The sequence below is a fragment of the Papaver somniferum genome, chromosome 6 (assembly GCF_003573695.1).
Source record: "Papaver somniferum cultivar HN1 chromosome 6, ASM357369v1, whole genome shotgun sequence".
Lineage (NCBI taxonomy): Eukaryota > Viridiplantae > Streptophyta > Magnoliopsida > Ranunculales > Papaveraceae > Papaver > Papaver somniferum.
The window spans coordinates 80277939-80291437 of NC_039363.1; the positions used below are offsets into that span (position 1 = coordinate 80277939).

Here is a 13499-nt window from a genome sequence, read left to right on the forward strand (position 1 = left end):
GATTGAACTATGTACAACCTGTGATATTTCAATTATATAAACAAATATAATGCAGAAAAGAAATAACCCAGACACCAGAAATTTTGTTAACGAGGAAACCGCAAATGTAGAAAAACCCCAGGGCGTAGTCCATATTTAAACACCACACTGTATTAAGCCGCTACAGACACTAGCCTACTACAAGTTAACTTCGGACTAGATTATAGTTGAGCCCTAACCAATGCTACACCAAATTCAGAAGATAGCAACTCAGATTCGCAACGCAATGTGGCTGTTGCGAATTTTCTGTTGCGAATTGTTGTTGCTAAATATTCGCAACAGACACTTTCTGTTGCTAATTTCGCAACTGACCTACCCCAGTTGCCAATCACAACTGTTATATTTTCATGCATGCGACTACGCGTGTGGAAGAAAACACCTGAAAACATTTTTTTTTTGGAGCATGGGAGTTTCGCGTGTGGACATCCTTTATCCTTGAGGAAAATATCCTTCTCAGTTCATAACCACTCGTTCTCACCTCTCACCTCACTCTCTCAGAAAAAATACTCCCGCTCTGCAGAAAAACTTTCCCGCCATTAAAGCACTCTTCCGTCGTTGAAGCAAGTTAGGTATGGATGATAATTACTAGGGTTTGATCGATTGATGATGTTATTTCAATGATGATGCTATTTATGTTAGGATTTGGTAGATTGATGTTATTTCTGTTAGGGTTTGGTAGATTGATAGTTAGGGTTTTGTGTTTTTCTGTTTCAATCGATTAATGATGTATGATATTTTTGTTATTTCTTTGGTTAAAAAGATTGATGATTTATGTTACTTCTGTCAGGGTTTGGTTGATAGTTAGGGTTTGAAAGTTAAGATTTTTGTGTCTTTTTGTGTAAATCGATTAATGATGTACTATTTTGTGGATTTTGGTAGATTGATACTTAGGGTTTTATTTATTTTTCAAATTAGTGGTTTGGTAGATTTGATAGTTAAGGTTCTGTATCTTCTTACTTTATTTTTTCCTTCAATTTTTATTTTTATTTGGATAGTTGCAGTGGGGTTTAGACCCCTAATTTAAACTATGTTCATGGTAATATTCAGTGATTGGGTCTCTCCGGTTTTGTCCTGTCATATGCTTCTGTTGGTTCTATGGTAAAATACACAAAAATGTTTTCATAAGTCACAGTAATGCAAATTGTCTGACAAGCTAGAAGTCTAGAAGTTTCTCGACTTAAGTTTATTTTTTATGTTTGTTAATGATTGATACTTAGGCTTCGCTTTTATGTTTGTTGTGAAAGAAATCTTGTACCTCTTGTTTTTTGTTTGAGTCTGGTCAGTATATATCATGTCAGTGTTGATGAAAGATGTGATTTTTTCTTAGTGACAGTCATCTAAAAGCAATGTTGAATAAGTTTGAATTAAGCTGATAGACTTGCACTGATAGTTAATTTGTAACTTTAATTCTTTTTCGAAGTTGCTTTGGTTTCTATACGTCAATTGTAAGATGGAAAATGTATGTTGGGGGTGGATGTGGTACCAAACCCTCAATTTTTGATGATTTTTTTCCAGTAGGTGAATCGAAATACTATAAATTTCAACTTCTATGTCTTTAGGCCAAAAGATTGTTTTGCAACTATTTGATAGAACATCTATGAGATAGGGAAACTTGTGTGAAATGTGTGGGTAATAGCTTGCTTCTCTTAGAAATTAAAATTAGATTTAGTTCCCCTCTGAAGAAGTAAAGGACACTGAGTGTTAATTCCAAAGTGAAATCAAAATGCTACAAACCGACCAATAGGCTATAACTTATGTCTCGTTTAAGATGTACTGATGTGAATCGTTATTAACCATGGATTAGTAGTTAATGATCCATTGTGTCTTAGAAAAGAGATATAGGATGTTTCTGATAATAAGTGAAGACGACTAAGATGATTACAGATCAATAGATGGGTTAAAAGCATAAGGTCGGGTAAGGATTTTAAGGTAAGGTAATTGTCAGATTTCTTTGTGGTCTTTACGCAGATGCAAGTTCTTGTTATAATTGTTGCTACGAAATATTTCAATTGATTGTGCATACTGGTATTGAGTGTTCTTCATGAGTGTGCAATGTATGATGTGTGCCTTCTATACATCACTGTCCAGTTTGATCTTCTTGAAGTTCTTTCTGTTATGATGTTTTTCCTCCATTGGGCTGAGTTCATTGTGGTTGTTTCTTTTGGATACAGGTGAACCGGCAGCTTCCGAGGACGGATTCGAGAAAGGTGAATGATATCTTTGGATTGAGTGAGTTCTTTGTATCTTAAATAAACAAAAAGAAAAACAATGTGGTCTCAGGTGTTATTCCTTTTTGTCACAGTAAATTCTGAGATTATATCTTTTCTGAAATCATGAACTTTAGTATCTTTTTGTGTTAAGTTCATGACACAGCAAAAAACCTGTACTATGTAAATTTTGTAAACCGACATCTTGTTTTTAAAATAATGTACGATCTTGTATGAAACTCGTTACGTGGGCGTAGTATAGTAATAAAGTGTGTCTTTGGTTCAGTTTCGTTGTTGCCTTATGAAATGAAAAGTTTGAGCTTAGTTCAGCCTGTTACAATGAGAAAATGGGTCGTGACAGATAAGCTCCAATTGAACTATCCTTTCTGGAATCAAGTGTCGGGTACTAGTAAGAGGCCTGATTCTTATCAAAAGAATGTCAAAGTCGACATTTTTTCCTGGCTGTCGTAAAGGCTTGGGAATTTGGACTAGGTTGTGAAAGGCAAATGCCGGCCTGGAAAGAGAGAAAGTTCTCAAAAATCATTTTTGTGTTTGTTTAATACTTTACTTTATATAATTAACAAGTAATTTGCATAATGAATGAATTTGTTTGATTAAGAGACTCCACTCTGAAACCAAAATTTGATCATTTCATTTTTAGCCACTACCTAACAATTGATCTTTTGTTGGTAACTATGTATAATACCAGTACTCAGAGACTCGGACCCCTCTTTAACTTTTTTTAAAACACATATCCTAGCTGGGAATTGCAGGGATGGATTTTTTCCTTTCTTTTCGAAATAGTTTATGTTTGTTTTGTTTGACTGTGTACCACCATCACATTGTTTTCTGTAGATATAAAAACTTTCAGAATTCGGGATCCTATGCTCCTTTGAAGTAGGTCCAATTCTCCCCCACACTCACATGTGCACCTATTTTTAAAGACATGAATTCATATTATGAGTCTTAAGTAGTTAATTAGTATCTTATCTGAAATTGGCCTGTGAGGGTGTCCAATAGCCCATTAGATTCTAGGTATCTGAGCTATCTCAGAACTCTCCACTCTTTATATCCTTCAAACTGAAAATGATTTGCCCGTTCTCTTGATATCCTTGCTTATGTATCTTTAAACATAAAAGATGTAAGTATTTAAGTTCGCTCAAGACCTTTTTATGCTATTTCTGCAGGTGGAAGATTCAATCTGAGATTTCATAAGGAGTTACTGCGACTGCTATTGCTACTCAGGTATGGTCCTCTTCTTTATTTAGTTTTCTGTTTTGGGTTGATATTAGTGAAGTTTAGATTCTGTTTTGTGTTTATATACCATGAATAAAGTTATGTTTTGATCATTGTTATAGTTTATTCAAGCAATTTATCCCATGATGAAGTATTGTACAGTTTGTATAGGGTTATGGTATGTTTCAGCAAATATTCGATGTTATAATCATCTCTACTGTACTAGTTACTAGGGTATCATATAATAATTTTGATGTTCTGTGCATAGATTATTGTTTATCTTTATATGGATGGTGTAGATGAACTATTGTGCAAGTATTGACATGGATATTGTCGTCTTTAGGAATCATAATATAGGGTAATCAAATATGTCTTCTACCATTGATAAGGAGTGGATGAGTTGTACCTGTAATTCTGGTAAATACATACAAGGTGTAAGCTCATTCATAGAGTTTGTCCGTAAAAATGGTGGTGACAGTATGGTGTTCTCCTGTCCTTGTAAACGCTGTAAGAATGGTAGAGGAATGTTTCCACTTAAAGAAATCAATTATCATTTGCTTAAGAATGGTATTGTCCCAACGTATACAATGTGGCGTTTTCATGGTGAAAGATCAGTTAGGGCAGTTACTGAGAATGTGGGAAATATGGCAGAGAATGTAGAAAATGTAGATGAGAATGTAGGAGATGTTGGTGAGAATGTTGGTGAGAGTGCTGATCCTAGTGTAGGTGAGAATGTTGATCCTAGTGTACATGAGAATGCTAGGCCACACAGTGGGGTTCACAATGATGTTGGCGCTAGCAGCAGCAACAAAAGGTCTTTTTATGAGCGTACAAGAGAACCTTTGTACCCATCATGTCCTAAAGAGAAGGCTGCACTATATGCTGCTATAAAATTGAATAACATAAAGACCCAATATGGATTTTCAGACAATGGTGTCACTTCACTATTAGAATTAATGAAGGAGTTGCTTCCGGAAGATAACATACTGCCGTCTAAGTATCATGATGTAAAAAAGATGATCCAAGAACTGGGATGGATTGCATAACCTATGATGCTTGCGTTAATGACAACATTTTATACTGGAAAAAACATGCATCACTGGTAAAGTGTCCTGTTTGTCAAGAATCTAGGTATAAGAAGGTATTCAATTATGAGAGGAAACTTACGCCAGTTGCTCAAAAGACTTTGAGACATTTTTCGTTGATTAAGAGGTTGCAAAGGTTTTACAGCATTCCGTGGATAGCAGAGGCATTTTATTGGCATCATAGAGCAAACTCAGATATGAATGTTCTGCGCCATCCAGTAGATTCTCCAGCTTGGCAATGTGCAGATAACTTTTCTTCGGAGTTTGCTAAGGAGCCAAGGAATGTGACACTTGGGATTTCGACAGATGGCTACAATCCGAATGAGTGTTTCGGGCTTAGTCACAGATGTTGGCCGGTTATTTTATGTCCGTACAACCTTCCTCCATCGATGTGTATGAAGCGAGAGTTCTCGATGTTGTGTTTGTTGATTTCAGGACCAAGAGCACCTGGTAAAGACATTGATGTGTATTTACATCCATTGATAGATGAGTTGTTGCAGTTATGAAATCAAGGTGTTATAACGTATGACTCTTACACTAAAACTGAATTTTTGATGAAAGCAAGACTGTTATGGGTTGTTCATGATTTTCTGGCATTAGGAACTTTAGCTGGGTGTGTTACACATGGATATAACGCTTTTCCAACATGCGGAGAAGGGATAGTTTCTGAATATCTATCGTATAGTAAGAAGATTTGTTACATGGGACACCGAAGGTGGCTGCCAGCGAAGCACAAGTATCGATATGATAGAACACATTTCATTGGAGGGGTAGATCATGGTTCAGCTCCATCGCCACTAACAGGGCTGCAAATTCAGGAGATGGTAGCAAATATTAGAACCAAAAAGGGTAAGGGCAAGCCGCCATCAGAAGCAAGTCTGAAACGTAAAAGGAAAGCTGGGGTCGAGAATGAAGATGTTGCTGGTGTAGAAGATCAGGTTCATGACCACTCACTATTCTATAGAAGATCTATTCTTCATGATTTGCCATATTGGGGTTCGAATGCAGTCCGGCATGTTACATACGTTATGCATACAGAGAAGAACATCACTGAGCATCTCATTAACACTGTTATGGGTAATAACAAGTCAAAAGACAATCCTAGTGCACGTAAAGACATGGAAACCATGGAGATTAACAAGAAGTTATGGTTGAAAGTGGATGAAGTGACCGGAAAAACGACAATGGAAGATGGTACTTTTGCCATGACAAAGAAGGAGAAAGTTGCGTTTTGTACTGTTTTGAAGAACTTAAAAGTTCCTTCTGGTTTCTCTTCCAATCTCCGCAGCCGTGTCAGCGTCGATCCTCCCGAGCTAAAGAAGTTCAAATCCCATGATTACCATGTTGTCATGCAACATTTGTTTCCTTTGCTGGTTCACACGGGCGACTTCACTACCTAAAGATCTACGAGTTGCTCTTCATCGGATAGGTCTATTTTTTCAGAATTTTGTGCGCGAAGGTTATTAACAGAGAACATCTTTTAAGAGAAAAAGCTAGTCTGGTGGAAGCTGTGTGTTATGGAAAAGCATTTTCCTCCTTTTTTCGTTATCAGTATACACTTGATGGTGCATCTGGCTGATGAAGCTCTAGTCTGCGGTCCGGTCAGATATAGGTGGATGTACCCCTTAGAGAGGTACTTACTTCAACTTATTTTGTTTTTTTATAAAATTTTATGAATATTCTACAGTCTAACTTGTTGCTGTTACTGGTTTTTTACGAGTCTAATTTACAAAATTTTTACCTTTCAGTGGTTAGTTGTAAGTATTTATAGCATTAACATGTACTTTGATGATAATTGGTTGTGTTCAGCTTTACCTCAAATTTTGAAACATTTTGTAACAAAGTTTTGTCCAACCCTTAGGTTCTAGTTGTGTTCAGTTTTACCTCACTCTGTAGCATTCAGTCATGTGGTTTCTATTTTCCTAATACATCACATGACTTACTATGCAAAAGAGGACCGATATACAGTCCCTTCACTTTGTTAGCAATACCAATCCCACAAAATCATTGTTTCTTTTTATTTCAAGATTTTTATCTTCATTTTGTTTGTTTGTTCCATCTGATAGGCCTTTCAGTGGTTAATTGTAATGCAATGGTATAATTTTTTTTGTGATATTTGTAGGTTAATGAAAGGTTTCAAAGGTTTGGTACGCAATAAAAGGTATATTGATGGCTGCATTGCAAGAGGGTATACATTGCGTGAAGCCAGCTTATACTCTATGGAGGACCTGTCAACTGATGGTGATGGTACTCATAAACATATCCGACAAGCCTTTTTAGATGATGATGATGAGTTTGCCGATGAGATGCCTTTGAGTAAAGCTAAGTATATAAAATTAACTCAAGTACAGTTTGAGAAAGCTCGCAGGTGGGTTCTGTCTAAGTATGTTGGAATACAGGACTGGCAAAGGTACATTTTTTTACTTCCACAGCTTAGAGATGTTGTTTGATTATTATGTTGTCGATCTAATTGTATTTTTGTTTGATTATTAGGTCTGTCTATCTGATTGTTTTTGCATTGTTGTTTGGTTTCTGGAAGTATGATTCCTATGTTAACAACGCCAATAATACCTCAAAGAGTTTCCTTTTTTGGTTGCGCACTTCTAAATTATTTAAGTAAAACATGAGTGGTTTTGGCAACGCAACTGACACACAAATGTTCTGTTACAGTTGTTAGAAGCCAAAGTTGGATATTCTGTACTTTGGCGCCTAGTGCATGGACCTCAGTTCAAGGCACAATCATATAAGAAATACCAAGTAAATGGATTTACTTTCTCTGCACATAGGTACGAGGAGGGGACGGTATCACAAAACAGTGGTGTGTCTATCCGAGCATTTACGAGGCAAAAAGATTCGGTGGAAACAGAAATTATATACTACGGAGTTATTAAATTAAATTATATGGAATTTGAAGAAACAATTTATTATTGTGATTGGGTCAGAGTTCAAAATAGGACTAATGGGTGCAAAGTTGATCCTAACTAAAACTTGATAAAAGTTAACTTGTCTAAGCTTCAAAGCATCAATCAAGTTGTGGATGAGCCATTTATTCTTGCCTCTGAAGCGACACAAGTGTTTTACTCGGAGGATATTTCTGATGAGGGATGGTCTATGGTCTTGCATTCACAGCAAGGCTTAAATTCCTTAGTGGATGAAACTGAATATCCTACTATATATCAGTCAGATTTTACTGACAATGAGAGTTTAGAAAAATTTATGTGTGTCAGCTCTGGAGTTTAAAATGATGTATGCTGTCAATGCAATGTGTGAAATTACTACAACTTCTGTTAAAATTTGTTTTATCATTTATGCAAACTTAATAGGTTCTGTTTTGTATGAGAAATTTGATTGCGTTGTTTCTGCATATGTGATAGTTACAAGGTTCATAGTTTTTGATTATTTCACATATAGATGCTTGTTAACTGTTATTGTACAGGTAATTATGGCAGCGGTGGAGGTAGATGAAAATGGACTTCCGATGTCAAGGAATTCAACTAAACTTGGCCACCTGAAGGGCACGTTGGTTCGTACTCATGTCCCTATCTCCTACAAAACCTGGAAGGAGGTGCCAGATACTTACAAATAAGATGTCTGTAATGAACTACAGGTACAAACTTACCTCAATTTGATTTATGTTCATACTTATGTTAACTGTATTTGAATGTAAGCGAGATGCTGTGTTTTTTCAGATATCGTTCCTGTTGCCTGATACTTCTAAAGCAACTGGTAAAGGGGATGTCTGATCCATGGAGGAGACGTAAGTGGGAGTTACGAATAGCATATTATGATCCATATCCCACTTATGAAGCAAGGACCTCACGTACTCCTCCAAATGTAACTGATGAAGACTGGCAAACATTCTGTCACAACGCGGAGGATGAAAAAGTTCAGAAAAATAGAGTGGATAATAAGAGGAAAAGGGAGAAATACGATTACAGTCATACCTCCGGTCGCAAACCTCATAGTTTAGTGAGAGCTGAACTGGTATTGTACTTCATCGATAATGTTCTATTATTTATGAATTTCAACTTCTCGACATTAGGGTACATGTAGATAATTGATGAATGCATTAATCAACTCATCGCATATGTAAATTTAGGAGCTGGAGAATCCTGGAGCAGAAATCACTACCTATGATGTGTGGATTAAAGCCTATACACAAGAGGATGGGAAAATACTACCCAGTGTGCAAAAATACTATGTGAGATTATTGTTAAACTATTTTCTTCAACCATACACTAGTTTGGTAATTTTGTATTTAACTGAATACAATTGCTCGACATTACAGGATGATCTTAAGAAGGCGCAGCTAGATATTAAGGAAAAACAAGATTCAGGTTCTTCTGTAGATGAATCTGATCCATTGACTTTAGCTTTTGGGAAGGATACAAGGGGACGGGTTCATTCTGTTGGTGCTGTTTCTCGTACACAATATGATTATTCAGCTCCTGCACGTGCGAAAGTTGCTGAAATGAAGTCTAGGGATTGAAAGCTAAAGCATCAGGTGAACGATTTAGGTAACAAAATGGGGGTTCTAATCGAAATATTTTGAGGCTTATGTCAAACTGTGAAGGATATCCAATCTGGACAAGCCTCATATATTTCCTCGAACCATATGGACAGTTCACAAGGTCACGCGTGTTCACCTGCTCATACTCCTTCAGCTGGCAATACAAGTTCACTTGCTCACATATCTGTAGCTGCTGAAACCATATCACCAGCTCGATCAGCTGTAGGTTCTGATATGAAATGTTCATTGGTGAACATCAATGGTGATACTATTGCTGTTGGTAGACTTTGTACGGGTGAATCAGCAAAAACGGCTCACGGCTCACCTGTAACGTCTAATCATGCGAAGGTAGTGCTTGATCTCATTCTCATGCCAGATGAATTGACAATAAATGTTTACAGGTTTGGGCGCACCTTTCAAGATGTTGGAATTGGAGGTTTCGTGGTTCATCCAAAGATGTGCATCTCATATATATGATTAGGAGGGTCAAACTGTTTTTTTGGAAAAAGTTATGAAGATATCCCAGCCATCATATTTTGCATATATCAACGATAAACATATATGGCTTTTAATTTTTAAGCTAATGTTTGGACGGCTTTTTACTTTTCTTTTTTTGCTAATTTCCACACTTGTGCATTTGAGCATAAGAAGACTACAATGTAGTATGCGGTAGGTTCTTATGCAACTATGCATAAGGAAGTATTTTACTTTTATCTGAAAAAAACTTGGTATGTGATATATATATATATATATATATATATATATATATATATATATGTGTGTGTGTGTGAATGGATTTTACTTCTTGCATTTGTGTGGTTCCTGTATAAGTATATGTTTGTAGTTGTGCAGGAGTATAAGGTCAACTGAAGCTAGTAGCCACCTGGGGTATATCAATCCCTGATAAGTTCATTTGGTTATGCTTGGAGCCCATTTTTGCTAAAATTTGTTGATATTAACCTTTGGATTTCACTTTCTTTCGAGGTATTACACTTACTGATCTTTTTGCTGCCGGATTATGCCGTTGACGACCTTTCTCTGGTAAGCAACATACCTTTAACTCTTTTACGGATATCTGAAAATGGTGTCGGTCCAACATACCTTTTGCTCTTGTATTGATTTGAGTTGTTTTTTCAGTCTAAAGGTCCAATCAATCTAAGTGGTTATGAAGCTGCAGTTAGGAATGGTGAAATGAAGCTGTGTGTGCTTGCTGTTGGTAAGGTGGTGATGTGAATCTTAGCTGAATTTGCAAGCAGAGATGCAATATATGAGTCTTATAGAGTTGCTGATTATTGATCATTATAATGTTTATAGGAATTAGTTACGTTTAGCTTGCAGCCTCTTTTGGAGTCACCAGCAATATCAAACGCTGGGAGGCATTTGTCAGCAGCTGAGTTTCATTCGGTTCTTCATGGTGCTGGTATGTGACTGTTGATTTGACTTTACTCTCTATCTTACCATAGTTTAGAGTATTGTGTAGATAAGAATATGATGTAACCTTTATATTTGTGATTACAGTGCATTGTTGAAATGAACTTTTCGGTTAAGCATTTGATAATGTCATGTCATGGTAAAATTGTTGATTTTGGAGGTGTTATCATGCAGTAAATAATTTGGAGAGTGAGGTTCAATCTGGGGGTAAACCACTTATTCTGTTAGATGTAAGGAATGTATATGAAACAAGAATTGGGAAGTTTGAAACCTCCACTGTAGAAACTCTTGATCCAGAAATTAGGCAATATAGTGATCTACCTTCTTGGATCGACAGTCATGCAGAGCAGTTGCAAGGCAAATCCGGTCTCATGTAAGAGTTTATAAAATCACCATAATCTATCTCACATGTCACCCCCATATTCACTATACTAAGTTATTAATCATTTTGTCGCTTTTTACAGGTATTGCACTGGTGGAATAAGATGCGAGATGGCATCAGCCTATATTAGATCCAAAGGTCATGGTTTAGAAAACGTCTTCCAGGTAAAATAACCTAAATACTTTAATGGAATTATTTTCTTTAGTCGTACCTTTTTTGAGTAGCTTCGGTACTGTTTTATGTTAGTTTGTCTAGTCAGTTCATTTTCTCCTCGTTTGTTGAAAACCATAAACAAAGCAAGACACCCTTATATGGTTTTATCACATGGCATGTTGGCATGAAACTGAGAAGATGATTTGCAGGTTGGCATTGCAGGTGCAGTTGGATACAAAGAAGCTAGTGGTGCTGGTCAAGATGAAGTTGCAGCTGCAGGTGGACTGGTTGGCCTGGGATGCAGTAGCAAGTTGCAGGGACTGAGCTGTTGAGTAGAACTGGAGTTGTGTTTGAAATGCAGTTAGGAGATTAAGATTGAAAGTCATGAGCAGATGCTGTTTGAGACTGTGGTGCTGAGAAGATGATAACATGTGGTGAACAAAATGAATGGAAACTTGGTCCAGTGGAGCTAGTTAAGGTACGCAGAGAACCCTTGTGATGTTTTTCCTAATTTTCCTGTCTGAAATATATCGTTGGAGTTTTGGAGATTATTGACAAATTATACAAGAGTTGTTACAATTTGTACATAGATTGTTCCAATACAAGTTTTAATTGTTGAGTAAAAAATTTACATGTTACGTTTTTGCTTGCAGGTATGCGAGAACCATCCTCAGGGAGTTAGATTTAAAGATATCAAGGATGCTCACAAATGTATAGAGCTAATGAATGTAAGATGGTAAGTACTGCAACACTTTTGTGTCCGAAATTCTTTTTATCATCATAGTTGTTAGAGTTCGACACTAAACGAAGTTAGTCTTATTGAAATCAAGAGTAACTGATATGTATACCATGCATTTGTAGATGAACATATAGTTGTTTTCTTCTCTTCTTTTGTAATTTTCTTAAATGTTGTTCGTATGTATTATTGAACATATCAATGTCAATATAAGCAATACTGCATATGAGTATTTGCAAAATATGATTGCTCTTCTAGTTGTTTTTAAAGAGTTATTTGTAGAATATGATTGAATGGATTGAATCTCTAGGTCATGGGTAGTTGCGGGATAAAATAGAATGGAGGAAATTATTTTGTGACCAGGTCAACAAAGACCTACCTTTTTTTTTTGTTGCTAAGTTAGAAACTGTTGCTAAAGTTGCATACAGTCGGTCTACGTTGACTTAGTCAAATACTTTTGCAACAGCAGTAAAATTTCGCAACACCTGAAGATCGTTGCTAATTTTTTACCGCGACTTTTGGGGTCAGTCTTTGACTCAGTCAAGATTTAGCAACTAACTATAAAAAAGTAACAACTACTACGTAGCTGCTGCAAAAAATTCGTCGCAACTGGACTCAGCTGTTGCGAAAACAGTTGCGAATCGAATTTCGCAATAGCTACATTTCCGTTGCGAAAATTCGAGTCGCCCCCTTCGCAACAGCTGGCTGCTGTTGCGATCCCGTTTTGCAACAGCAGGAGCCAGTTGCGAAATCCCATTTATGGTGTAGTGTAAGTCTCACACCGATTAAGGTACATTCGCGCTCCTTACACCTCTAGATTTATGTCGGATTCTTCGTACTTGATTCCCTTAAATGATCTCACCCACAACTAAGAGTTGCTAAGACCCAAATTCGGAGACTTATAAACAAAGCTGTCTCCCACAAATAAGTCTATTCTGAAAGATAAATCTGTTCTATGAAGTTTTGTTATGATAAATCAAGGTGAACAGGAACCAATTGATAATCCGGTCTTATACTCCCGAAGAGAAGCATAGAAATATCAATCACCTCACAATAAATTAACTATATGGCAGTAGAACAAGTTACTGCGGAACCACAAAATCTGAGACGAAGATTTTTGTGATTACTTTTTATATCTTACCTATCGGAGATAAATCTCGAGAAAATCTTAGAGAAGATGGTACTCAAGACGACAGAACAAGTAAGATCAGAATACACAACTACAAAGAAAATAGTTGGATCTGGCTTCACGAATCCTAAATGAAGTCTTCAAGTCATTAACCTATTAGGGTTTTGGAAAAACGTAGGTTAAAGGAGAATCGACTCTAGTTTGCAACTAGGACACGAGAAAGTGTCGGGATTAGTTTTTCCAGTTTCTAGAGTTCTCACTTACATGGTCTTTCAAAGCATGGTTTGCTTATAATCAAAGATAAGATAGCTAAGTAACAAAGTATTCAATATTCATCGTTAGATGAAAACCTGATTTAAGATTCAAGCTAAGTCTGCTTAGAAATAAAGCAATCAATCTCCGCCGTTAGATGGTACTAGCTTGCTACATACAAATGAGATATACCTTCATTTAGATGTGGGTAACTGTACCTAAACGTGTATATTGAGTTGGCTCAATAACAATTAACCGAAGTTAGCCATATGAACACTTTTGTATTAACCACATTCATCTAACACCTCCAGATCAAATATGATGATCAATCAATCACGA

The 13499-nt window shown here is 36.5% G+C and overlaps 1 protein-coding gene and 1 long non-coding RNA gene across 2 annotated transcripts; both read left to right on the forward strand.

Moving 5' to 3' along the window:
* The first annotated feature begins 511 nt into the window (after positions 1 to 511).
* LOC113288128 lies at positions 512 to 7901 on the forward strand. The gene is made up of 6 exons (XR_003330478.1): positions 512 to 608; positions 2211 to 2268; positions 3434 to 3491; positions 3826 to 6200; positions 6690 to 6977; positions 7238 to 7901. It is a non-coding gene; the product is annotated as an uncharacterized LOC113288128 (long non-coding RNA).
* A 1281-nt stretch (positions 7902 to 9182) lies between these two features.
* LOC113290970 lies at positions 9183 to 11968 on the forward strand. The gene is made up of 8 exons (XM_026540552.1): positions 9183 to 9521; positions 9957 to 10118; positions 10215 to 10298; positions 10392 to 10497; positions 10683 to 10881; positions 10973 to 11054; positions 11253 to 11521; positions 11697 to 11968. The coding sequence occupies exons 1-7, from the start codon at positions 9183 to 9185 to the stop codon at positions 11373 to 11375; spliced, it is 1095 nt and encodes a 364-aa protein (XP_026396337.1). The 3' UTR covers positions 11376 to 11521; positions 11697 to 11968.
* Positions 11969 to 13499: the final 1531 nt, after the last annotated feature.